Genomic DNA, 26,857 nt, shown 5'->3' on the forward strand with positions numbered 1-26,857 from the left:
GCTGTGCGCTGCAGTAGATGGTAAAATCGTCCACGAAAAGGGAGCCTGATACATCAGCTGGGAGGCAATCCGTTATTGGATTGATCATTATGGCGAAGAGAGCAACACGCCAAACTGAGCCCTGTGGTACCCCATTCTCCTTGCGAAAGGCACTGGACTGGACTGGACAGGACAGAACTCACACGTGCCCTGAACTGTCTATCCATTAAAAATGCATTAATAAAAAGAGGGAGGTGGCCGCGAAGGCCAGAAGTGTGCATGGTGCGGAGAATGCCCACCTTCCAACAGGTGTCATAAGCCTTCTCCAAATCGAAGAACACAGCTACTGTCCGGCACTTACGCAAAAAGTTGTTCATAATGAAGGTCGACAAGGTAACTAGGTGGTCAACAGCAGAGTGGCACCTACGAAAGCCACATTGGACATTGGTAAGGAGGCGTTGAGATTCAAAGAGCCAAAAGGAGCCCAACCAATCGAGAATTTACCACGCGCTCCATCACCTTGCAGATGCAGCTGGTAAGGGAGATGGGGCGATAACTGGAAGGAAGGTGTTTGTCCTTTCCTGGTTTGGGTATGGGAACAACAATTGCTTCACACCAGCATGTGGGAACATGACCTTCAGTCCAGATGAGATTATAGGCGCGAAGAAGAAAGCCTTTACCTGCAGGAGAAAGATTCTTCAGCATCTGAATATGGATCCATCGGGCCCCAGAGCAGAGGATCGGGACCGGTCAAGAGCACTTTCGAGTTCCCGCACGGTGAAGGTGGCATTGTAACTTTCATGATTCAAAGACTAAGGAAGGTGGCCATGCCTCCTCCGGCTGTTTTCGGAGAAGGAAGGCAGGGTGGTAATGGGCAGAGCTCGAATCCTCCGTGAAAAAGCGGCCGAAGTCATTCAAGAGATACTCGGGATCAACAAGGACTTCATTTGCTACAGTCAGGCCAGAAACTGAGGAATGGACCTTGGTGCCAGATAGCCGGCACAGGCCACCCCAGACAACCGAAGGAGTAAAACTGTTGAATGAGCTGGTGAAAGCCACCCAGCAAGCCTTTTTGCTTTCTTTGATAACACTACGACATTGTGCACGGAGTCGTTTGTAACTGATACAGTTCGCCATCGTAGGGTGGCGTAGGAAGGTGCATAAAGCACGTCGCCAAGCACGAATAGCGCCGCTGCATACCGTAGTCCATCAGGGGACTGGGACTCGACGGGGAAGTACGAGGGATGGAATATTCAGCAGCAGTGAGAACAACGTCCGTGAGGTATGCGACCTGACTATCGCAGCTGGAGAAGTCAGGATCATGGAAGGTCGGCAGGAAGGTGAAAAAGCCCCCAGTCAGCTTTGGAGATGTTCCAGCTAGTGGAACATGGAGAAGGGGATTGATGCAGGGGATGGATTACACAGGGGAAATGGTCGCTCGAGTATGTGTCAGACAGAGCATACCACTAGAACCCGACGTGCAAGTTGGATAGTGGATATCAAGAGGTCCAAGTGGTAATAGGTATGTGTTGCGTCTGAAGGGAAGGTAGGTGCACCACTATTTAAGCAGGCCAGATAGAGGTGGTTGAAAAGGTCTGCCAAGAGGGAGCCTCTCGGGCAGGATGCTGGAGAGCCCCAAAGGGGATGGTGGGCATTAAAGTCTCCAATCAACAAAAATGGTGTAGGAAGCTGAGCAATCAGTTGTATCGTGCCTGCCCTAGTAAAGGCAGACGATGGTGGAGTGTAAACAATACAAATCGAAAATGTGAAAGTGGGGAGAGTAATTCTGACAGCAACTGCCTGCAGATCTGTGTGCAATGCGATTGGATCATAGTAGACATCATCCCGAACCAGCAACATGACCCCTCAATGAGCCGGACTACCTGCCACAGGGGGTAGGTCAAAACATACGGAGGTATAGTGTGCCAGGTCAATACTTCATTTTTTTGGAGACCTACGACAAGCGGGCAGTGCATTCGAAGGAGCAATTTTAGTTCCTCTAGGTTGGCTCGAATGCCGCGAATATTCCATTGAAGAAGTGCCATTATGAAAACGGAAAGAAAATAAAGAAAGAAGAAAGGGTCACCTCGATGGCCGCTGAGGGCTTGGCTTCGAGGGAGCACTGCTGCTGCAATCAATGGGTGGTGAGTCATGGTCAATCAACTCAACAGTAGCGTCTGCCACCTTCCTGAGCTGGACAGGAGGGGCAGCTTCCTCCACTGGTGAAAGGCCAGATGATTGGCTACCAGAGGTGCGGCCTGACGAAACTGAAGATGGCCGGGGACGGCAACCACTGGGTGGCGCAGGAGAAGAAACGTGCCGCGGCGGAAATCGAGAACCCTTTACTATGAGCCTTCTTTGAAGAATTATGTTTGGTCGAAAGAACAGTTGATGGCTGTGAAGTTCGGGTATGCAAGAAATCTTCGCATATCGATTCTTTGTTGAAGGTCCGAGCATCTGATTTAGAGGACCTCGTCTTAGCAGTAGCAGATGATGATGACAGCCTTAGGGTTGGTGGGAGGAAGAGGAGACGTTGATCCGGCGATCTTAGCACTGGCCGATGTGACAACCGAATCGCTGAATGTGAGATTGCATGTCTGTGTAGCTACCTCAGAGGTAGGATGAGGAGAGGCGAGAACGGTATTTTATTTCCCTGCCGGAAGCACAGTGGGCTTTCTGCTATTTAATAACTTGCGAGCAGCTGAGGTCGACACCTTCGCTTTAACTCAAATTTCCTGTTTACTTTTCTCATCTTTGTAGACGGGGCAGTCGCGAGAGGAGGCAGCATGGTCAGCCAAGCAGTTGACGCAACGAGGGGACAGAGGTAGTCACCCTCATGGGTGTCCCTGCCACAGGTAACGCATTTAGCCGCACTTGAAAAAGACTGGCATGCATGGTTAAACCGCTGACACTGGCAACACCTTGTAGGGCTGGGTACATACGGCCAAACAGAAATGATCTCTTAACTCGTTTTAATTTGTTAAGGCAATTGCACACTATCGAATGTCAGGAATATGGTTCGGGTCGGTATGAGGTCCTTGTCGACCCTTTTCACGACCAGATGGACAACCGTCACTCCCTGATCAGAACCCTCCTCAGTCCATCGAGTGACCTGGTATACACCATGCCATGCGATGAATTCAAGGTGCGGTGGGCCTCCACCCGTACAAGGAATGTGCGTAAGAGTGGCTCTGAGTAATTTTTGGGCATGGAAGGCGCGCTCTGTCTCCAACAGCAAGGTACCATTGCGCAAGAGAGTACAAGATTTAACTGGTACTGCAATCGCATCTACACCCTTCTGAATGACTATTTTAAGGGTTGACTGTTGAAAAATCGTGACCGTCAGATCTTGTGACGGCAAGAAATTTCAGTGCTGGTGGTAGAATTTTCGGAACAGGAGTTTCATTCATCTAGCTTTCTTTTTTGGGCAAAAGACAGGGAAGAAGAAGAGAAAACAATTGCAGATGAATCTCCCCTCCCGATTGCCAGCGTCTCCGATGGCGCACTACTTCCTCGTGACCCCCCCCCCCCTCACAGGGCATGTGGCGGGGTGGGGGGGGGGGGGCGACCCCCCCTCACAGGGCACTCCCACCTTAGCTGATTGTCCACACCTCAGGTCACAGCTCCCAAGAAATGGACAGAGGGACCAATCGGCTTGTTCGGAAGGTAACAGCTCAGGCAATCACCCCTCCCTGGGCCTGGCCTTTACCAGGGGATATGTGCGTGCCTTACTTATCTACCCAGGGCGGGGAATTATGCGTTACCCCGTCACCAGCTACAAGTGCAAACATGTGGGTCGGCCTTCAGACACACACAGGGAGGAAAGAAGAGGGGAAAGCGAAAAAGGGATAGAGGGATAGAAGAAAGAATCTCAAATGCCGAAGCGGAGAATAGGAGAAGGAAAAGAAGACAAGGAGAATGAGGCAGAGAGAGAAGTAAGGGCATGAAAGCAAGGAGAAGAGTGAACGTAGTGAAAGACCAAAAGAGGAAGAAAGAGTGAGAATGGAGAAAAACAAAGGAAACAGGATCCTGGAGTGTTCAAACGTCTGTCTCCGGACGAAGGCTCGATACATTACTCCCAAGAACAGGGAGTGTGAAGGGGAGGTAAGGGGTGGGGGGGGGAGGGAGGAAGGAAGGAACGAAGGAAGGAAGGAAGGATTGGGGACGAGGAAGGATGGGGAAGGGGCGTAGGGCAGCCCGGAAAGGAAGGAGAACTGCACTAGCTCGAGGCCCCGTGCTCGCCACGCACGTAACCACAAAAGAGTTGTGGACCCCCAGGGGGTACGGGGGGGAGGGGGTGGGCAACACTGGAAAGTAGTCACTATCCAATAAACAAGAAGGGGTACTGAATAACTACGAAGTTCATTTGCTATTGAATAATGGACACAAGATACTCTTAAGACTGTTACAGAATACTAGTTCGAGTCAGCCTTTGGAGGCACTCAGAGTTTTCTGACAAAGGAAAACTTAAAAAACATTTTTGGGCTCCAAAGTACACTAGAACAGTTACAGGACAGGAACATAGCTGTGGACCGAATTTTCCAAAGAACAGTTCATTCTCACTAAATTAGTTCTAAATAAAGCAGTTAAACAGCAGAGAAATTTGAATTTTGAATTACCAGTATTACCTGACAAACAGATTTTTGATGACAGCATTTTTAAAGAGATCGAAAATGTTAAGAAACAAAGGTTTGAAAAACAAAGTGGAAAATCAATACATGAACAGAATTTTCTTAGAACTAAGATCATAAACTTAAGTAAGATCACCCCCACCTTACCTGAAACTATCCAGCCCCACCCATCTTCCACTTCAACAAATCCAGTTCTAATTCTACTTTGCATTCCTTCTACCTTAACAAAGCACCACTCCTCCAAAAAATCTAAAACATTGGCAGTTGTCACCATTGTCCTACAGACCTTGCAGGAGAACCACCTCTATATGGATACACAAGATACAGTAATATCAACAAAAAAGACAAGCCGAGATAGGGATATGAGCCATGAGGTAAGGGATTGGGAGCAGAGGTTGTGTAAGGATGGACGAGTATATTGTGTAGGTTCAGTGCATGGCGGAATATCACGGTAAGTGGGGTGGGAAGGATAGTGGGCAGGACATTTCGCATTTCAGGGCACAACGAGATGGAATAGAAACCCTGGCGGAGAATGTAATTCAATTGCTCCAGTCCCGGATGGTACTAAGTTAAGAGGGGTATGCTCCTCTGTGGCCGGACTGTGGTACTTTGGGAGGTGGTGGGAGACTGGAAAGATAAGGCACAGGAGATTTGTTTTTGTGCAAGGATGGGAGGAAAATTAGTCAGTGAAGGCTTCAGTGAGACCCTCGCTATATTTTGAGGGGGCCTGCTCATCACTGCAGATGCGACGACCACGGGTGGCTAGGCTGTACTGAAGGGACTTCTTGGTATGAAATGGGTGGCAGCTGTGGAGGTGGAGGTATTGCTGGTGGTTAGTAGGTTTGATATGAACGCAGATATTGATGTAGCCACCTCTCAGGTGGAGGTGGATGTCATCTATGACGTCTTTGCTATCTAGATTGAAGGTGAGGACACCTTACTAACATTCCTCCAGAACCTCAACAACTTCTCCCCCATTTACTTCACCTGGTACTACTTAACCCAACAAGTCACCTTCCTAGATGTTGACCACCTCGAAGAAGGCTACATCAGTACCTCCGTCCATATAAAAACCTGCTAAGCACCAGCAATACCTCCACTTTGACAGCTGCCACCCGTTTCATACCAAGAAGTCCCTTCCGTACAGCCTAGCCACCCGCTGTCATCACATCTGCAGTGACGAGCAGTCCCCCTCAAAATATACCGAGGGTCTCGCTGAAGCCTTCACTGACCATAATTATCCTCCCATCCCTGTACAAAAACAAATCTCCCATGCCTTATCTTTCCAGTCTCCCACCACCTCCCGAAGTACCACAGTCTGGCCTCAGAGGAGCATTCCCCACTTAACCCAGTACCATCTGGGACTGGAGCAACTGAATTACATTCTCCGCCAGGGTTTCTATTAAGTCTCCTCGTGCCCTGAAATGCGAAATGTCCTGCCCACTATCCTTCCCACCCCACTTACCGTGATATTCCCCCTTGCACTGAACCTACACAATATACTCGTCCATCCTTACACAACCTCTGCTCCCACTCCCTTACCTCATGGCTCATATCCCTGTAATAGACCTAGATGCAAGACCTGTCCCATACATCCTCCTACCACCACCTACTCCAGTCCGGTCACTAACATCACCTATCCCATCGAAGGCAGGGCTACCTGTGAAACCAGTCGTGTGATTTACAAGCTAGGTTTTTATTGTTATGGTTTTAGGGCGCAAAACTGCTACCGTCATTAGTGCCCGGTCTGTGACTTAGGAAAAGCTAAAAAACTAAACTGGAAACCAGCATCAATGAGAGCAAAACTCAAAAAAGTGGGGAAACTAAAAAGAGAAGGAAAGCTTAAAAAACCACTATAGAAGAGGGGGGGGGGGGTTGTTTGTCCCCAAAAAGAACTTCAAATTACTGACGTCATCTCACTGGCACTAATGAACTCTACAAGGCGATCGGCTGATTGCGTGTCATCTGCTAAAATGGAAGATATATCAGGCAACAGCTGTAGACGGGCGTGTAACGGAGTAAAATAGGGGCACTCAAGTAAAAGGTGTCTCACCATCCACAGTTGAGAGCAGTGGCGACAGAGTGGGGGAGGATCGCCACTTAAAAGATGTCGATGGCTAAAAAGACAGTGCCCTATCCGGAGTCTAGGTAAAATTACCTCCTCCCGATGATGAGTTCAGGAGGAAGAGGTCCAAGCACAGGGAAGACCTTTCACGTCCCGCAATTTATTATTGGGAAGTGTCGACCAATGTGCGTGCCATAAAAGAGCAACACGACGACATAAAACACTCCGTAGATCGGCGAAGGGAATCATGCGAATAGCTGGCCGAAGAAGAGAGACTGCAGCTTTAGCAGCTATGTCGGCCGCCTCATTTCCACAGATACCAACATGTCCTGGGAACCAGAGGAACGCCAAGGCAGTGCTGTACCCCAAGTTGTCAAGAAAGTTTTAGGAAAGTGGAAGGAAAGAGAATGGAGCAGTTGACGGAAGCGGACTCCCGGTGGTAGTAGGGAGGAAGGGCGGCCAGGATACCCTAAATCCAAGGAGGCGTCGAAAAAAATGTCATGGGGTGGATTTGCAGGCATGGAAGACAGATGGCTACCATAACCACTCAGAAGGACAGCTCGCCAATTGGACAGCGGAGGTTCAGCAGTCTCAGCATAAAGGCTTTCCACAGGGCTGGTGTAAAAAGCTCCAGACACTAAACGTAATCCACGGTGGTGGATAGAGTCGAGACGCCGAAGAAGAGACGGCCGAGCAGAGGAGTAAACTAGGCTTCCATAGTCCAATTTCAAGCGCACTAAGGCGCGATACAGGCGGAGAAGGACCACTCGGTCCTCTCTCCAGGAGGTGCCATTCAAGACATGGAGGGTGTTGAGGGATCGCAGGCAGCGAGCCGAAAGATAGGAAACGTGGGAGGACCAGCACAGCTTTCTGTCCAAACATAATACACAAGAATTTAGCAACGTCCGCGAACAGAAGGTTGACAGGGCCTAGACGTAAGGAAGGCGGAAGAAACTCAATACGACGCCAAAAGTTAACACAAACGGTCTAACTGGGAGAAAAGCGGAAGCCGGTTTCGATGGTCCAAGAGTGGAGGTGATCGAGACATCCTTGAAGACGTCGCTCAAGAAGGCTGGTCCGTTGAGAGCTATAGTAGATCGCAAAATCGTCCACAAAGAGGGAGCCCGAGACATCAGGAAGGAGACAATCCATAACTGGATTTATGGCAATGGCAAACAGTAAAACACTTAGCACGGAGCCCTGGGGTACCCCATTTTCTTGGGAGAAAGACCTGCGACCGTAGCAGTCGCGCGGTTCCAGACTGAAGCGCCTAGAACCGCTCGGCCACACCGGCCGGCCTGTGCCTGCATAAATCGGCAGAGTTAAATTCAGAAATTTTCTGGGTAAGCAGTATAGGTGCAACCTTTACTATACCCTTCTTGTCTAAATGAGAAAGCTTGCATAAAACTGATTTTATTTTAGTTCTCAAAATAACTGAATGGGCCAAACTTTTATTTCAATGTAGATATCCTACATTAGTTTATTATTTATTTTATATTTTATTATTTAGCGACAAGCAGCAGAAGGCGTTTGATAAAAGAAACCTGTGTGACAGCAGGTGCTACAAGGAGCTATCAATGCCTTATGGGGTTCCCAGAAGAACCTCTTAGCATTTATTTGGTGCAGAATTTTGTAGTGTTATTCACAGTTTTAATAAATAAACCAATACACCGACTTCAGCCGTCAATAATACCTTCTGATTCACTATTTACAACAGTCTGCCAATGGCAGGGTAACTTTTCGAATCCACAACAGCAGAAATCCTATGGTTTCGATACTAAGAATTTGTCAAGCTATGTTTGGAGCGCATTTTCATCTGGAAAGGAAGTTCATTGAAGGTTATTCGGTATACAGCAAAAAACGATGAAAATATGAGTGTGGAAGATTAGGCGAATAAGGTGGGTGCAGAATTTCTTCCCAACAAAACTCTTATACAGCAGAATGCAGGCAGGCATTATCATGAAGTAGCATAACTTCATGCGGTTTTCCTGGTTGCTGTTCTTTGACTGCATCTACGAGGCATTCAGTTGTTGACAACAAATATCAGAAGTGATGACTGCACTTCTTTGAAGCAATTCTTAGTATATCACAGCATCCATAGTCCATCAGATGCATAACATTATCTTTTATAGATGTGCACAAGTCTTTGGACAGGGAGTTTATGCTTTTTTGGACTCCACTATTTCTTCCTTTTCAATGTTAGCATAAAAACACAATTTCTCATCGCCAGTAACAGTACAGGATAGGATTGGTCAGTGTTCTTCATGAGCCAACTGAAGGCAAGCAAGCAGAGATGCACATATAGCCCACTCATCTACTTTTGCGATTTTGGATGCAGCATGTGGTACACATGCACCCGATTTTTGAACTTTCCCCATAGCAGGCACATATCGCACGATGGTGGAATGATCGCAGATCAGCACATTTGCCAGTTCTCCAGTACACTGATGTGGATCATTGTGGTTTAATGTGTTTAGACACTCTTCATCAAACCCTGAAGGTCTTCCTGAATGTGGAGAGCCATTAATGTCAAAACAATCCCCCTTAGAACAAGAAAGCCATTTTCTTGCCATGCTCTGTCCAATGGCATTATCCCCATACAGAGCACAAATGTTTCTGGCTGCCTCTGCTGCTGTCACTCTTCTACCGAACTCGTTACAATGATTCACAGTAAACATCCCACTGCATAGGTTAGCTTCATTGGTTGCTGTCATATCATATCACTAAGTCTGTAGTATAATGCAAGGTGATATTCTCATTTTGCAAGGCATACTACATTTTTGTGTATATTTGGGATTGTTGCTCATCGAATTGTTATCTCTTTTAATACGACTCCACTAAAGGGAATATTTAAGAGAAGAAGAAAGAGGGGAAATGGATTCTACAAAACATGTCCTGTTAAAAGTTTAGAGCCGCAAAATGATGTTAGGGAAAGCAACACTGAACAAGGTGCTTCACCACCACATCCTTCCACAAAGGAGACTATAAACAGCACCGGAGTATGCAGTGAAACAACTGACATGGATACCAGTTTAATATTAGGTTTAAGTGATCTAAAAACAATACTTAAACTACATGCTGTAATGTGTGTGGCAGGAAGAATTTCTGGAAATGTCTGCAAAAGAAACAGTTCTTAGTATGGAAGTCTCTTGGGCGGAAAAGGTGCCATCAATCTAAACATTCTTGTACAATTGCTGTAAGTATCGATACCAGGCAGGTGCCAGATGTTTAAGCATTGACAAAATATTGCCATGGATACACAAAAGAGGGAAACAATAATGAAAGAAACAACTGCAGGAAAACAACTGTCAGAAGGGATCCAGTGGAGGAACACAAAGTGCCTCTGCTGTGAAGATCTTTCAGCACTCAAATAATGTGGGATTCACTAAATTAAATTCATTTAAGTGAATAATTGCTAGCATACTCTATGATGACCTAATACTACAAAAGTTAGAATGTGTGTGACATGTTTAGAACTGAATGGGTAGAGATTGTAAAATCAGGCAGAACTTTAGCAAAAAAAACTTAAGATGGCAACACTATCACAGGATGTTTCACTGCAAAATGATCGATCAGCTAAGTGAATGCTGTGGCCAAGCTATTAGAAGAAATACAAACAACCTGGAAGGAAAGGGAGAAGCAGTAAGGGCAACTTATTTCCATAGGACATCAAGTGATAAGAAGCCACTGCACAACATTTGTTCAATTAGCTGGTGTAAATACCACAATGCTGAGGCAGCAGGAGCCAAATACACCCAAAGAAACATCATCCCTGAAGCTGTTGGAATAATAAAGCCAGTACATAGAGAACTAGCACATCCAGATCTTTTGAAGAAATGCCTGACAGGAAAAACTCAAAATGTAAATGTTGTATGGACCAGGGTGTCCAAACGCCTATTTGTAGGCTAGAAAATGCTGAAGATTGCGGTTAATGGTGCTGCAATTACCTCCAATGATGGAAATGCAGGCAGAATGAAAGTTCTGAGGTAATGTGGAATTAAGTCTGGCCATAATACCGAAGTACTTCTACAAAAACCGGACAGACAGCAAATTAACACGGCAGAAATTATGGACAACAATACAACAGGAGCAGCAAGATCCTTCAGATGGAGAAAGAGGGTGCTGGAATGTTTTAGGCCGTCTTCCTTTACTTCGACTTCTAGATGTGATCTCTGAATGACTATGCATTTTCTGCAAATGTTTCTCATTATCTCAGGAATTATTAAAGCTAAAACTCTGACATGATTGGAGGGGGGGGGGAAGGGGAAGTGAAGGATTTATATTTTGGTTCCAAAAAGTGTGTACTGTAAATTCAAAAACCACTACTTTAGTGATAAGTTTATAAAAGTAAATACAGAGAATCTGGTAGCACATATCAAAATTGAAGTAGTTACTTCATCCATACATACTACTTTATAACCTGTATAAGACCTATGTGACCCCCTGGTTATGGATATGTTGGTTCACTGCTCCAGATTGAACAACATACTTTGCCTGAAACAACAGCCACCACATTACTTTCATGTCTCTAGGAAAATCAAAGGAGACCATATTCAGAAATGAAAAGATTGGCTATGGACACACAAAAGTGGAAGAGGCTTAAACCACAACAAGATCTGCCATAAGGCAGTATACACTACTACTACTACTACTAATCACATTAAAAAATATATTAAAATCTGAAGCACACATGCACACACCACCCCTTTCAGATAATCCAAATATCTAAAAATTTTGTCATCTTAAAGCTATTACTCCCTTATTAAAATAAATACATGCTTGTATATATAAAATATCTGTTATTAAGATAAAGATTTCCCCCAGTTACTATTTAACTGGGAGAGTGAGCACTACAATAGTCTTTAATGGGGCCATCGTTCATTTTCCTTTGTGCCCCTCATTATGTTAATCCTTGAAATCACTTTCTTTGTATTTCAACTGTAATAGAAATACCTTCAAGAGCTAAAAAAAATCCTTGTGAATACATTCAATGAAATTTCAATAAACAAGAACAGGTCTGGGGGGGGGGGGCACAGTATCACTAGTCTGTCTTTTTAGGCTTCAATTAATCCGAAGGAAACGTGATTTATTTATATATATTGCTTCCTACAAGTACAACTCAATCTAATACGAGCTAGTACTAAAATTTCCATGAATATCAATCAGTTCATTAACATTACATTTTTTTAAAAAAATTTATCGATACATTGACAAATACCATTCAACTGCTGCAGTTAGCCTAACTGTCAAATATCTTATTAGTAATATGGCGCTTAGGTTATAACAGCTATAAAACAATTATTGTCTGTATGAACGTCTTGGTTCAGTAGAAGTATTGGAACTGTTACATACCATGGATGGGTTAACACTGAAGCCTACAACCAATGCTTAAAGGATTGTGGTGCATTATAATAAATTTACCTAGATCCAGATTCATTGCTTTCTTAAAGTAAATCAAAAGCTGATTCATTTTGCTTACGAGCTTACATCAAAATAGACCTACCTTACTTTGCCGTTATGAAAATAGACTACCGATGAAGATTCAGGAGTAGATATACTGGCTTACCTGAAAATCCCAAATCAGCAAGCACATAGTGCTTTCGAGTCTTGACTGAAGACATTTGCTCAAACATGAATTCTCCGACAAGAAAACCGATTGAAGCAAGAAATGCTATAACTCCAATTCCAACACCATAGTTGCAGGCATTGGTATCTTCATTATATAGGCAAACATCTTTCTTAGTTTCACGATCAAACCTGTAGCCTTGAGACGAAATACATCCAAATACAATTATTGCGAACAGCTGAAAAAGAGGTATTTTCTTGTCAGATAAGCGATTTACAATTTCTGCATGAGATACGCTTTAACTATAAAATATAAACGAAAAACTGAAATTAATGAACTGGTAATTCGGATATTCTCAGCAAGAATTAGTCCTAAAAAATCAATATTATCCTACAATCGACTCAGGCCAAAGTTTAGCAGCCGAACGAATCATGGCGGTGAAGCTGTCAAAATTAGTATGTACTGTTTGAAATGACCTGACATAAGTAATCCATACAGAACATTTACAATTAACATCAAAATTAAATGCTTACCAAACATGCTGCTCTCAAAATAACTTGCGGTCTCTGTACAAATTGTATAGGATCAAACGGAGCACCCGCCTTTCCACCCCCATACGCTCCGCCTGTCTCCATCTTTACTGACCGACTGAAGGTACAGTTTGGTAAAGATCATCTAAGAGGTACTTTGCTGGTTAAGTCAATAGAAGATCTTAATCGACATTTTTAAATTTCTTTATTAGAAAAAACTCCTGGTAAAAGCATTATCTATTCAAAATGAATAATGAGTTGTTCTGAAAGTGTTCACGTCGATAGCGCAACTGAAAAAAGAAGTTGCGAGCACTAAGTTTGAACGAGTTTTTAAGAATAATATCCCTTCCATAAAGTGAATTTCTGCAACTATTTTGCATGTTGCTTCGAAAGAAAACCCGTTTAATTTATAACTATGTAAAAGACATTACATTTCAACCAGTAATCGATGATGCTCCTACTAGATCTTTGGCATACGGGGAATTTCAGTCTTTGCTGTTAAGCGTGAATGCAAAGACTGAAGAGGGAGGTAGTTTTTTTAATGTGTTGCTGTAGTTTTATTTGTGGGACACAGAGTTTGGGATACGTTGAAAAATTTATAAAGACACAGTAAGCTTACATTGGCCAACTGAATTCATATTGATATTGTTGACTTCGTTAGTGTCAAACAGTGTTTCTACATTTAGAATATTACTTTGTATTTGGAAATATTCAAAATTTCAAAGGTAGTAAGAATGTCAAGTGGCAAAGTGTACGAAAATTCAGAGAATACGTGTGTTGTTTGTTTCAAAAATGTGTCTATATATTCTGTGGGAGAATGTGATCACGCTGTATGTTATGAATGCTCCACAAGGATGCGAGTGTTGTGTCGTCAGAATGAATGTCCCATATGCAGACAGGATATGCCCAAGGTGAGCGAATAAAGGCTTCAGTGTGATCTTTCCCAAAAAAATTAATTGAAATCAGTATATCTTTAGCACGTTCAACTATTTATGCTTTTGTATAATCTGTCTTGTTGTTATTAGGTAATATTCACAAAGGAAGTAAAACCATTTCGGTCTATAAGGGATGGTCACTATCTTATGGATAAGAAGTTTAGAATCTGTTTCGAAAACCAAGGAATTCAAGCCGCTTACAACAAGCTCTTAGAACACGTTTGCACTGTGTGCCCTGGCTCTCCAGCTTTCAGAACTTTCCAAAGTTTGAAGGATCATATGAGGAAAACTCATGAACTCCATTACTGTGATCTGTGTGTTGACAATTTAAAGGTGAGATCAGCAAAAACGCAGTTAGTTTTTGGAGGGATTGTTTAGTTGTCACTATATAGGGCTTACGTCATTTTCAGATATTTACTCGAGAAAGAAGATGCTACACACGCCAAGAGTTAGCACAACACCGGAGGAAAGGGGATCCAGATGACAGATCTCATCGTGGTCATCCGTTGTGTGAGTTTTGTGATCAAAGATATATGGACAATGATGAATTGTACAGGCATTTGAGAAGAGATCATCTGTACTGCCACTTCTGTGACGCAGATGGGTATCACCAGTATTATAGGTTAGATATCTTCATTGCCTATCTGCACTTTTTGGTTTTATGTCTTCATGTGTATCCGTTTTGGCCATATTTACGTAGGGTACATAAAATTGTAGGTTGGTAAAACGTTATATGTAATTGTTCAGCTAGTTCTGTAGAACAGTTGGACAACAAGAAGTTATTCATCAGTCACTTGTCCGTAGGAAAGCATTAGTTATATGTAGGCCCTACTGTCTTGTGTCCTTCGGATTAATTGAAGCCTAGTTCGTTGGTTGCGTGTTCCATTGATCAATCCCACTGTACAGTAGCCATTATGATGTGGAATGTGTCAAGTGCACAAGAAAAGTATATATGAAACAAAATTTATTTATTTAAAAATTCCCTTAAATGATGCAAAATGCATATAGGCCTACTATATTTATAGATTCATTTATTTCTATTCAAGAATTCATCTATGGTATAGCAAGAGTTGTTAAAGGAGACATGACATCAATTTATGTTTCAAGCTATTACTGTCGGACACCTTATTTCATCTGGTAATTTGTCGAGAATTTTTATAGCAGCATATTTTACCCCTTTCTGTACCAAAGGTAGGTTGAGCAAAGGATAGTGTAAGTCTCTTTCCTGGTATTAGGGCCTATAATCATGATTGTCACTGTTGTTTTTAAACTGGTCCATGTTGAGAACAAATTTCATTAGTGAGTAGATGTATTGTGAGGCTTTTGTATGAATTTCCAATCTTTTAAAAAGATGCCTACAAGATGTGAAACTATGAACCCCACACATTAACCACTTCCTTTTGAGCAGTGAATACTTTGTCTAAATGTTGAGTTACCCCAAAATATTATTCCGTATGACATCAGGGAGTGAAAGTATGCAAAGTATGCAAAGTATGGTAGCTTACTAATTTCTATATTCTCAAAATTGGCAATTATTCTGATAGCAAAAGTTGCTGAACCTAGTCACTTTAGGAGATCCAAAATATGAATTTTTAAATTAAGATTCTCGTCTGTATGTACACCCGGGAACTTAGAATGCTCTACCCTGTCTACTGACTTCCGTTGATGTGTCATATTTATTGAAGGAATTGTACTTTTTCCAGCAGAAAATTGGATGTACTGTGTATTTTCAAAGTTTAGAGCTAGCCCATTTGCAGAAAACCAATAATGACTTTTCCAAAGACCTTATTTGTATCATTTTCAATTCGAATTTCTTTTACTGGATTAATAATGATGCTTGTATCATCAACAAACAGTGTCAGTTCAGCTTCCTGTTTCAGATAGGAAGGGAGGTCGTTCACATATATCAAGAACAGAAGGGGACCCATCACTGAACCCTGTGGAACACCTAATGTAATTTCACCCCAGTTAGATGAAGTGGCAAATTTATTTAAATCACTTGACCCATATAAGGAAACTTTTGCTTCCTGTTCTGTAGGTATGACTTAAACCACTCATATGCTATTCCATTTATACCATAGAATTTTAATTTCTGTTACATAATGTCATGGTTCACAAAATCAAATGCTTTGGACAAGTCACAGAAAATTCCTATTGGTGACATTTTACTATTTAAAGACTCTATTATGTGGACAGTGAAATTGTATATGGGTCATTCCATGTCAGTTCAACCAATTTGAGAAAATGTTCCAGTATGATGGTCTCAGATTTGGCTGAAATTTAGCACACCAATGCTACCAAGTGCGGAATACTCCTGTACAAAATTTTAAGTTCCTGTGCCAGTTAGTTCCAGAATTATGGCTTGTGAAAGAAGGTGGCGTGACCTGGAAATTGCAACCCGCATCTGGCAATCTATCTTCAGACCCAACTTCAGGTCTTAATAACTTTCGAACTATTCTGCACAGTCCAGTGAAATTTTTACAACCCAGTAACATCTAACTTAGAGAACACACTCTATGAATCATAACACCAACAATATATTTCTGAGGGAAAATAAAAACTTCCAAAATGTGATTTAAAAAATGTAATACGTTAAAAGGTATATACTGTAGGTGCCCTCTATGCCAAATATAATTCACTCAAAAAGGGTATTAATCTTTTTTGTGGTAAGCTTTATGTGGCCTAAACGCACATAGAACTCATCTTGCCCATATTAGTCACACAAACAGTGTTACATGCACATGAAAATACAAAAATTTGTAAAATTACCTGAAAAAACATGGATTTTCAAAGTGTGGTAGCACAAGAGGGACAATTGATATCCAAGCCAAATTTCAAACATTGCATAAGTAGACCATAATATAATATGCGGCAAAATTTCAACTTGTTATTGCAAGGCATTTGTGCACAATAAAAGTTGACAGAGATGTAATTGGTTATGTTTCTTTTAACACAATTCAGCAAGTAATAGTGATGATGCAGACAGCTTGTTTCAGATAAAGCTGCAGCAGTTGTTTGGAACCATTAGGCAACAGAAAGTTAAACAGTGGTAGTTTTCAGGGACAGAATGAGTCATTGTTAGGCAGGAACAACAAAGGAAACGAGCAACAATTACAGGTTACTCATGTTTGTAAGATTCAGTACTGTTGTGGAAAGTCAATATGGAGGCAGAAGAGTGTACTAGTGGTGATTTTGTTCAAACAAGTTGCAATATTGGTAGAGCACAAGCATCTGAATGTCATAAAACAACATATGGAACAAAATGTGGCATTCACTTTGTACTGTATGATCTGGATGAATCGGACCAAGATTTGTTGCTATTGAGATCCGGGATACACCCTGTGGGCACAAGAAGTACAGTTCCAGTAAACTTTAGTGTTTGTTATCATCATATGAAAGTTTTTCTGGATAAGTATTCTTTCCTACAAAGAAGCTGTTTTGATCCATTTTGAATTCATAAGAAGACAGTGAAGTGTAGCCTCAGAGAAATTGATATAAAATCAGTATTGAAAGTGAATCAGTGCATGGGACTTAACATGAAACCAGGACAAAAGTTATGTTCCAGGTGTGTTACACTGCTAAAAAAATGAAGAATATTCTGATGATTTACATGACAGTGACGAAGAGTATCAGCCACCTACAACCACAGCGGATGAGAGCAATTAAATACTTCAGTGACTGCTCTTGGTATGTTGTCTCCCATGAAGACAAACAAAGGTGGGAAAAGAGACAGGCCCTGCTATGGTAGAAGAAAACTAAAAGAAGCTCAAATGGAATTAAAACACAAAATAGCTGACACACTAATGGTGGAAGAGGAAGAACTATCTGCTCCAAAGGAACATAAATCATGCCAGAAATGCTCTGAGTTTGACAAAATTGCCCATGATTTGAAAGAAAAATGTGCCATATCCACATGCCAAAAAAAGTAGCTATTCTTACCCTTGCACCTTCCAGCTGGTCTATTGACTACACTGCAGAGGAATTCAATGTTTCTACATATATGGTAAAGCAAGCTAGGAAAATAAAAGCAACCCAAGGAGTGCTTCAACAGGCTCAGGGTAAGCAATAGAGTTCAGAAATAAAGGTGCTAGTGTCAGAGTTCTATGAAAATAATGACCACAGCCGAATAATGCCTGGAGAAAAAGACTATGTAACGGTGAAAATGGGAAATGTACGTTTACAGTTGCAAAAAAGACTGTTGCTATGCAACATATCAGAACTATATGTAGAATTAAAGGAAAAGTATCCCAATACCAAAGTAGGTTTATCATCTTTCTTCAATCTTCAGCCAAAATGGGGGGCACACACAATGTTTGTATATGTGAGACCCATCAAAATGCTAAGCTGATGTTTGCTGCTATAAAGGATTTTGGTATGGATTACAAAGGTGCAATGAAGCTGCTAGTGTGTGACATCAGTTCCTTCCTACCAGTGCATGATACACAAGTGTGAAAAGTGTCCTGGTAAGGCAAATCTTGTAGAACACATGAATAACACACTGTATGGTGAACTCCTTATGGATGACAATGAACTTGTTTCTTATAAACAATGGACACACATGGATCGCACATGTCTTGAAACAAAGTACAGTGGAAGATTTTGTTGAAATGTGTTGTCAAAAAACTGACAAACTGACCCCACACAGCTTCACAGCACAGCACAATCGGCTTATCTCCAGTTTTGTAAGGATAATTTGAAACAAGATGAAATTATAGTAATACTAGACTTTTCTGAAAATTATGCATTTGTAGTTCAAGATGCCATCCAAGGATATCATTGGGACAACAGTCAAGTAACTCTCCAGCCATTTGTGATTTACTATAGAGGTGAATCAGGTGATGTGTCTGTCATGAACCTGTGTGTTTTTAGTGACTATTTATTTCATGATGCCACTGCAGCTCATGCCCACATTCGCACTGTCATGGCATATGTGAAAAACAAGCTGCCTCACATACATTTTGCGAAATACGTCAGTGATGGGGCAGCTAGTCAGTAAAAAAAATTGTAAAAATCTCACAAATTTAGGCATGCATTACCATGATTTTCAGATTCAAGCAGGATGGAATTTTTTTGCAACAAGTCATGGTAAAAATGTATGTGATGGTATTGGTGCTACCATTAAGTGCATGGCATCACGAGCTAGTCTGCTGCACCCTACAGGAGGTCACATTCTAACACCTCTTCAATTATTTATCTGGGTACAGAAAAATATCTCCGGCATACAGTCATTCTATGTTTCGAAAGATGAGGTGAAATCAGTCGAAGAGTTGCTAAAAAGCAGACTAGAACACGTTAAAACTGTTGCAGGCACAAGCAGCCATCATCACTTCTCTCCAGCGGTCTCTGACAATGTGCAGATGAGCAGACTGTCCGGTTATAACTATAGGTTCATGCACAACGTGTGTCTTCACAGTGTGTCCGACTCAGGATTCAGAAGCATAAGCAGCAACATACAACCAGGTTGCTATGGTATTGCTGTTTATGATGACAAATGGTACTTAGGATGTGTTGCAGAGTGCTGTGAAGCAGGTGGTGATGTATTTGTGAATTTCATGGCACCAGCAGGACCAGTAAGATCATTTCATTGGCCATGTTTGGCAAACAGGTGTTGGATACCTTTTGAACATATTCTTATGAGTGTTCCTGTTCTTACCACAGTGTCAGGAAGACAGTACAAATTTCCACTCAGTGTACAGAGGGGTACAGTAACTAAAGTTTGAGAGAACTTCTGTTCAAAGCACAATCAACTGGTTTTTAGCAGTTAAGGTGCAGTAAACATTAATGATAGGTTGTCTTAATCTGTCTATATGTTGCTGCTTAGTGATTAAATAGTCATGGGAGAGGATACGAAGAGGCAGAACAGTTTACGGTATGTTTTTTACAAAATTGTGTTGTGGAACAATGGCCACATCACCAAATACATCCGTCAACTTCCATTGTAAGCAAATGTCTTGCAATAACATGCTGAAATTTGGAGATATGTATCATTATGGTCTACCTATGCAGTGTGTGAAATTTGGCTTGGAACCCTCTTGTCACTTTTGTGCTACCACACTTCGAAAATCCATGTTTTTCAGGTAATTTTTCAAATTTTTGTGTTTTCGTGTGCAGGTAACTTAGTTTTTATGCCTGATATGGGCATGATGATGAGTTCTCTCTCTCTCTCTCTCTCTCTCTCTCTCTCTCTCTGTCTGTGTGTGTGTGTGTGTGTGTGTGTGTGTGTGTGTGTGTGTGTGTGTGTGTGTGTACGCCACATTAAGCTTACCACAAAAAAATTATACCCTTTTTGAGTGAATTATATTTGGCATAGAGGGCACCTACAATATGTACCTTCTAACGTATTACATTTTTCTAATCACATTTTGGAATTTATTTTCCCTCAGAAATATGTTGTTGGTGTTTCGATTCATGGAGTGTTTTCTCTAAATGGATGTTACTGGGTTGTAAAAATTTCATTGGACTGTGTGGAATAGTTCCAAAGTTATTAAGACCTGAAATTGGATCTGAAGATAGATTGCCAAATGCGGGTTGCAATGTCCGGGTCACGCCACCTTCTTTCACAAGGGGGAACTAATACTTTGTACACGAGTGTTCCACACATGGTAGAATTAGTGTACTGAATTTCAGTCAAATCTGAGACTGAGCTGGAGCCCCTGGTTGAACTGACTTGGAATCACCCATATGCCGTCTCAGTGGAAGAGCATTTTTGAAATCCTATGATACTGCTTCATCATCTCACAACCAAACTGCTGCCTTCCAACCTTGTATAGACCACAGGCTATGCTACAGATCAGTATGACACCACAACTAAGATGTCGTATTCACATTTGTTGGCTTTGTCAACTTGGAACCAAACTTTCACTTCATCTTGTATCTCAGACTACATTCCTGTGTTTGTTGTCACAAAGCAGATTCCAAGAAATTATATAAATAAAGAATAATTGTCAGTTTTCTATTTGCTCACATAAGTCGTTTTACGTCATATATTGTCACAGGACAAAGCCGACATCTGCTATCAATAGATTCAATTAACCTCATCTATCAATGTAATTACTATTATGTGCTTTATTATTGTAGGGTGTTTGAATCATATTTGAAGGCTTTTTAAGTTTTATGCTAGCTACTAAATGTGGCTTCATTTAAATTACGAGACTACATTAAGTAATTCTTTAACATACCAAATTTTATGTTTGCCAAACACATTTTAGTTAATTCCTGTATCAATATGACACTGAAAACAGTAGTAAATGATGATAGCAGTAACTGTCTGCTAATAAGCCACCCCAATGTATAATAATACAAAACCCATATTTTGATTTTTAGAAGAAAACACATTTACACATTTGATTTTGTTCCCGATGGTATCTTTCCGTATATTTTCTGAACTATGTAGACAAAAATATTTTGGGCCATGAAAATATTGCTGAAATGCTATGCTAGTTTTTTTTTACCCCACATTGCTGGTATTGGGTATGCACATAATACACTCCTGGAAATTGAAATAAGAACACCGTGAATTCATTGTCCCAGGAAGGGAAAACTTTATTGACACATTCCTGGGGTCAGATACATCACATGATCACACTGACAGAACCACAGGCACATAGACACAGGCAACAGAGCATGCACAATGTCGGCACTAGTACAGTGTATATCCACCTTTCGCAGCAATGCAGGCTGCTATTCTCCCATGGAGACGATCGTAGAGATGCTGGATGTAGTCCCGTGGAACGGCTTGCCATGCCATTTCCACCTGGCGCCTCAGTTGGACCAGCGTTCGTGCTGGACGTGCAGACCGCGTGAGACGACGCTTCATCCAGTCCCAAACATGCTCAATGGGGGACAGATCCGGAGATCTTGCTGGCCAGGGTAGTTGACTTACACCTTCTAGAGCACGTTGGGTGGCACGGGATACATGCGGACGTGCATTGTCCTGTTGGAACAGCAAGTTCCCTTGCCGGTCTAGGAATGGTAGAACGATGGGTTCGATGACGGTTTGGATGTACCGTGCACTATTCAGTGTCCCCTCGACGATCACCAGTGGTGTACGGCCAGTGTAGGAGATCGCTCCCCACACCATGATGCCGGGTGTTGGCCCTGTGTGCCTCGGTCGTATGCAGTCCTGATTGTGGCGCTCACCTGCACGGCGCCAAACACGCATACGACCATCATTGGCACCAAGGCAGAAGCGACTCTCATCGCTGAAGACGACACGTCTCCATTCGTCCCTCCATTCACGCCTGTCGCGACACCACTGGAGGCGGGCTGCACGATGTTGGGGCGTGAGCGGAAGACGGCCTAACGGTGTGCGGGACCGTAGCCCAGCTTCATGGAGACGGTTGCGAATGGTCCTCGCCGATACCCCAGGAGCAACAGTGTCCCTAATTTGCTGGGAAGTGGCGGTGCGGTCCCCTACGGCACTGCGTAGGATCCTACGGTCTTGGCGTGCATCCGTGCGTCGCTGCGGTCCGGTCCCAGGTCGACGGGCACGTGCACCTTCCGCCGACCACTGGCGACAACATCGATGTACTATGGAGACCTCAAGCCCCACGTGTTGAGCAATTCGGCGGTACGTCCACCCGGCCTCCCGCATGCCCACTATACGCCCTCGCTCAAAGTCCGTCAACTGCACATACGGTTCACGTCCACGCTGTCGCGGCATGCTAACAGTGTTAAAGACTGCGATGGAGCTCCGTATGCCACGGCAAACTGGCTGACACTGACGGCGGCGGTGCACAAATGCTGCGCAGCTAGCGCCATTCGACGGCCAACACCGCGGTTCCTGGTGTGTCCGCTGTGCCGTTCGTGTGATCATTGCTTGTACAGCCCTCTCGCAGTGTCCGGAGCAAGTATGGTGGGTCCGACACACCGGTGTCAATGTGTTCTTTTTTCCATTTCCAGGAGTGTATGTGAGCTTGGGATAGTGCGGACTTATACAAAGGCAGCCAGATTTAAATATAAGCAAATGAGAACTTTGTCTGCCTGAGGGTAGAGAAGAGCAGTGGAGCATAGCTCCAATGCCCTCTGGCAGTCTACACTCCTTATTTGTGTTTCTGTGAAAGGAAAACTGACATGTTGTCATACGGGTCACAGATCCTTTCTGGTGTCATAGTTGTGTTAAAGGCGTTTGATGCATCAGCATTATTCTCTTCAGTACCTAAATAAGAAAAGTGCAACACACAATGGAAAGCAAAGGGGAAATACGCAAAGTGTGTGCAGTGGCTTCTGCACCATATTTTGAGTAAAATAGTTTTGTAGTGATGTCTTCGACCACCACAATTCACATCACAACAATTAAAATGCCTTTTTTTAAATCTGCATAAAATCATCAGTATTGTATACAAGAAGGAAGACAAATGGCAGAAAGTAAGTGGTAGTTCATATGTCAGGGTTTGTGTTATTAACAAGAGATACAGAGTTATTGTTGAGTGAAGGAATGTACTACATATGACTACATTTTTATTGCAATCATCCTAAGTTGCTAGAAGTAAATCTTCTCTTTCTGTACTTTAAAGTGGAAATATTCAGCTGGGTGTAATCTGTGAAAGTTATGTGATGATAAAACAACTTGTATACTGTTCAGAAGTAATGGTTTTCCTCGAGATGCCAGGAATCGAACCCATGCCCCAGTGATTTAGCTGCAGCAGTGCTAGCCACTTGAACGCGAGCTGCGAACTAGTTATAGGGTGACAATTATTGAACTATATGAAATAAAATTGTTGTAAGTTCTGAACGGTTTGCATAAAGCTGTTCAAACTGCATGGTTGGCAGCGGGGCATAATGGGAATTAGTATAAGCATGCACATCTGCGTTATTGTTGTTGAATATTTGCATTTGAAAATGTCGTTGTACAGCATGCGTGAGATTATAGCACTAGCAAAGGCCTACTATACTAGCAATAACAGACCAATTGCGGCTCAAAGGAAGTTTGCAGCAGAGTTGAAGATGAAGACAACCAGTCCGAGTGAGCTAACAAACAACAATTTGATTTGTAAGTTTGAAGGAACTGGTAGTGTCTGTGATGGCAGTATTGGCGGTTGATTGTCCAAAAAGGGTGGAAACATCAAGAAGACATGCAGTGTGTTTCAAATCAGCGCCAGGAAATCAATTGGACGAACTGCACAACAGGTGGGAATTAACTGGGAGATACTGCAACAAATTGTTGTTGCTGACCTGCATCTCATCCCATACAAAATTCAAAGCCATCAGCCATTAATCCCAGGGCCATGGAACAGTGGTTGTATTACACCAACACTGTTGTCCATGTAATTGACGAACAGGACTTTGATGTGAATATTGTCTGGTTTAACGACAAAGTCCATTTTCATTTGGATGGATTCATCAGTTACCAAAATTGGCACATTTAGGGCACTGCGATCTAGAAGTCTCTTCACCGACAGCGGGTGACAGTGTGTTGTTCAGTGTTCAGTCACGAAATAATTGGTGTGATATTTCTTGATAGTACTGTGACTGCCAAGTGGTACATGAAGGTTTTGGAAAATGATTTCGTCCCCGTTATCCAAAGTGACCCTGACTTCAACAAAATGCGGTTCATGCAAGACTGAACTTGACCCCATCAAAGCAGGAGTGTGTTTGATGTCTTGGAGGAGCAGTTTGGGGACTGCATTCTGGCTCTGCGGTACCTAGAGACAACTGGGCCATATTCACCTTGGTATTTAGTCTGTAGCAGAATGGACGGGGACTCCTTTCTGCCTACAAAGCCTCAGTTTTTTGTTCAACATCTTGAGGATAAGTTCGGGGAAGTGACAGAACTGTCAAAGATGAGAAGCGGTGCAGTCTTGATTCAGACACCATCCCCAGCCCAATCCGGGGTGTTACTCGCTTGGGACCAGCTGGGTGATATTCTTGTTTCCGTCGCTCCCCATTAAAGCCTCAGCATGGTCCAGGGGATTATTTTCCATCGTGACCTCCTCTTGCAGTTGCATGACGAGCTTCACGCCAATCTAGAACAGTGGGGTGTTCATTTCATCCAGCGCGTTTACAGGGGACTCAAAGACGACTGTGCCTTCATCTTGGCCTTTGAGAGTGATTCATTGCATGAAAAAGTCAAGGCGATGGTTTACCGCTGTGATGTAAAAGTGTATGTCCCTCCCCCTATGCGGTGCTTTAAGTGCTGGAAATTAGGGCATGTCTTCCCACTGCACTTCCAACACTGCATTTCGAGACTGCAGACGTCCACTGCATCCAGATACTCCCTGTGCACCTCCTCCCACTTTCATCAACTGCAGAGAGCAGCACTCCCCCCTACTCGCCAGGCTGCTCAGTACTCCAAAAGAAATGGAAAATCATGGAGTACAAGACCCTGGACCGGTTGACTTACCAAGAGGCTAAACATAAACTTGAATGATTACACCCCGTTTGGTTGATATCCACATACGCTACCATCACCATCACAAGTACCAGTCGTACTACACTCTGTGCTACGAACAGTGGGCTCTCTGGGCCTCCAGATTAAATCTGCCCTCTTGGTTGTAGGGGGGAAAATCTCCTGCTGTTGTTCCCAAATTACCTCCTTCAGGAGCAAGGCCCCCCTAAATGTAGGGGACATTGGTCCCCACCCCCAGCTGGAGAAGCAACAGCCTCCTCTTGATCTTCTCATGCAGAAGGGGTCCCTTGGGGCCTTCTCTCCCATGGTCTCCACTAATGCCACAGCGGACACTCACCAGTAGCTCAAGGAGCCAAAAGCTGCTGGACGAAGAGCTTCACGGTCTTCCTCTGTGCCTGAAGCTGCTTTGGAGAAATCATCCCAGCAGTCCATAAAGAGAAGCGAGAGAGCAAGCAAACGAAGTAGTAGTCTGCTAAGACACAGGATCGTCTGGTGGCCCCAACACCACCACTCACTATAAATTCTGCATCTGAGGCTGCGGTGGAGATCTTAGCATCCACTGCGGACCTGGATCTCACTGATGCCTCATCCACCATAGAGATGGCTACAAATACTTAATCGGTGGCAGCAGGGGACCCTGAGGCATAACCTGCCTCCTTTACACCTTTCATGCCTTCCCAGTGTCACAATATCATCATCCTCCAGTGGAATAGCGGTGGTTTTTTTCACCACCTGGCTGAGCTACGGCAACTGTTAAGCTTTACACTTGCTTCCTGCATTGCCCTCCAGGAAACCTGGTACCCAGAATGCGGACCCCTGCCCTTCGCAGCTATAGGGGATATTACAAGAACCATAGCGACTACAATTGTCAGGTGGAATTTGTGTCCTGAACTCAGTATGCAGTAAACCTGTACCCCTTCAAATTCCTCTTGAAGATGTGGCTGTCAGGATAAGGACGATGCAGGAAATAACTATCTGCAATGTATATCTTCCTCCAGATTGTTCAGTACCCCTGAACATATTGACTGCACTTATTCATCAACTCCCTAAGCATTTCCTACTTTTGGGAGATTTTTATGCCCATAACCATTGTGGGGTGGCACTGGACTTCTCCCATCTGCTCACTGGAGGGCCCGCGATGATTTGTGTGGTAGTGATCACTCCCCCATCTTCTTGTCACTCCCCCAGTGCCATTGCCCCGGACGTCTACCAAGATGGGCTTTAAACAAGGCAGGGAAGCTTTCACCCCTGCTGTCACCGCTGAATCCCCCCCACATAATACCATCAATGTGGTAGTTGAGCAGGTCACTGGAATGATCATTTCTGCGGCGGGAAAAAACAATCCCTTGTTTTTTAGGGTGCCACCAGCGAAAGTCAGTACCTTGGTGGTCGCCAGAAATTGCCAAGACCATTAAAAAGCGTCGGCGAGCTCTACAGCAATCTGTGGCATCCTTCCCTAGAGCACCTAGGTTTCAAACGGTTCCGTGCCCGCATTTGTGAGCTTATAAAAAGATGGAAACAGGCATGTTGGAGGAGGTACATCTTGACCATTTGGTGCCATACGTCGCCTTCCCAAGTCTGGATGAATATCAAACTTGTTTGTGAGTACCAGACCCAGACAGGTGTTACCGGCATTAACATCAGTGGTGTGTTATCTACCAACACAAATGCAATTGCCGAGCACTTTTCTGAGCATTATGCTTGAACCTCCGCGTTAGAGTATTATTCCCTCAAACAGTGGGTGGAAAGGAAAGCCCTCTCATTCACTGAACATCACAGTGAACCCTATAACACTCAGTTTACA

The 26,857-nt window shown here is 43.2% G+C and overlaps 2 protein-coding genes across 2 annotated transcripts in view; one reads left to right on the forward strand and one right to left on the reverse strand.

Annotated features, from left to right (window-relative positions):
* Positions 1-12,914, reverse strand: part of LOC126235099 (synaptogyrin) — a 65,793-nt gene extending 52,879 nt beyond the window's left edge. The window contains exons 1-2 of the mRNA XM_049943833.1: positions 12,775-12,914; positions 12,242-12,479 (exon numbers count right to left, since the gene is read on the reverse strand). Of these exons, the coding sequence (XP_049799790.1) occupies positions 12,242-12,479; positions 12,775-12,876 (340 nt within the window). The 5' untranslated portion in view covers positions 12,877-12,914. The remainder of the gene's footprint in view (positions 1-12,241; positions 12,480-12,774) is intronic.
* A 343-nt stretch (positions 12,915-13,257) lies between these two features.
* The window catches only part of LOC126236360 (E3 ubiquitin-protein ligase ZNF598), an 84,848-nt gene continuing 71,248 nt past the window's right edge, over positions 13,258-26,857 (forward strand). The window contains exons 1-3 of the mRNA XM_049945592.1: positions 13,258-13,682; positions 13,797-14,039; positions 14,117-14,328. Of these exons, the coding sequence (XP_049801549.1) occupies positions 13,506-13,682; positions 13,797-14,039; positions 14,117-14,328 (632 nt within the window). The 5' untranslated portion in view covers positions 13,258-13,505. The remainder of the gene's footprint in view (positions 13,683-13,796; positions 14,040-14,116; positions 14,329-26,857) is intronic.

This window comes from Schistocerca nitens, chromosome 2 (genome assembly GCF_023898315.1).
Source record: "Schistocerca nitens isolate TAMUIC-IGC-003100 chromosome 2, iqSchNite1.1, whole genome shotgun sequence".
Taxonomy (NCBI): domain Eukaryota; kingdom Metazoa; phylum Arthropoda; class Insecta; order Orthoptera; family Acrididae; genus Schistocerca; species Schistocerca nitens.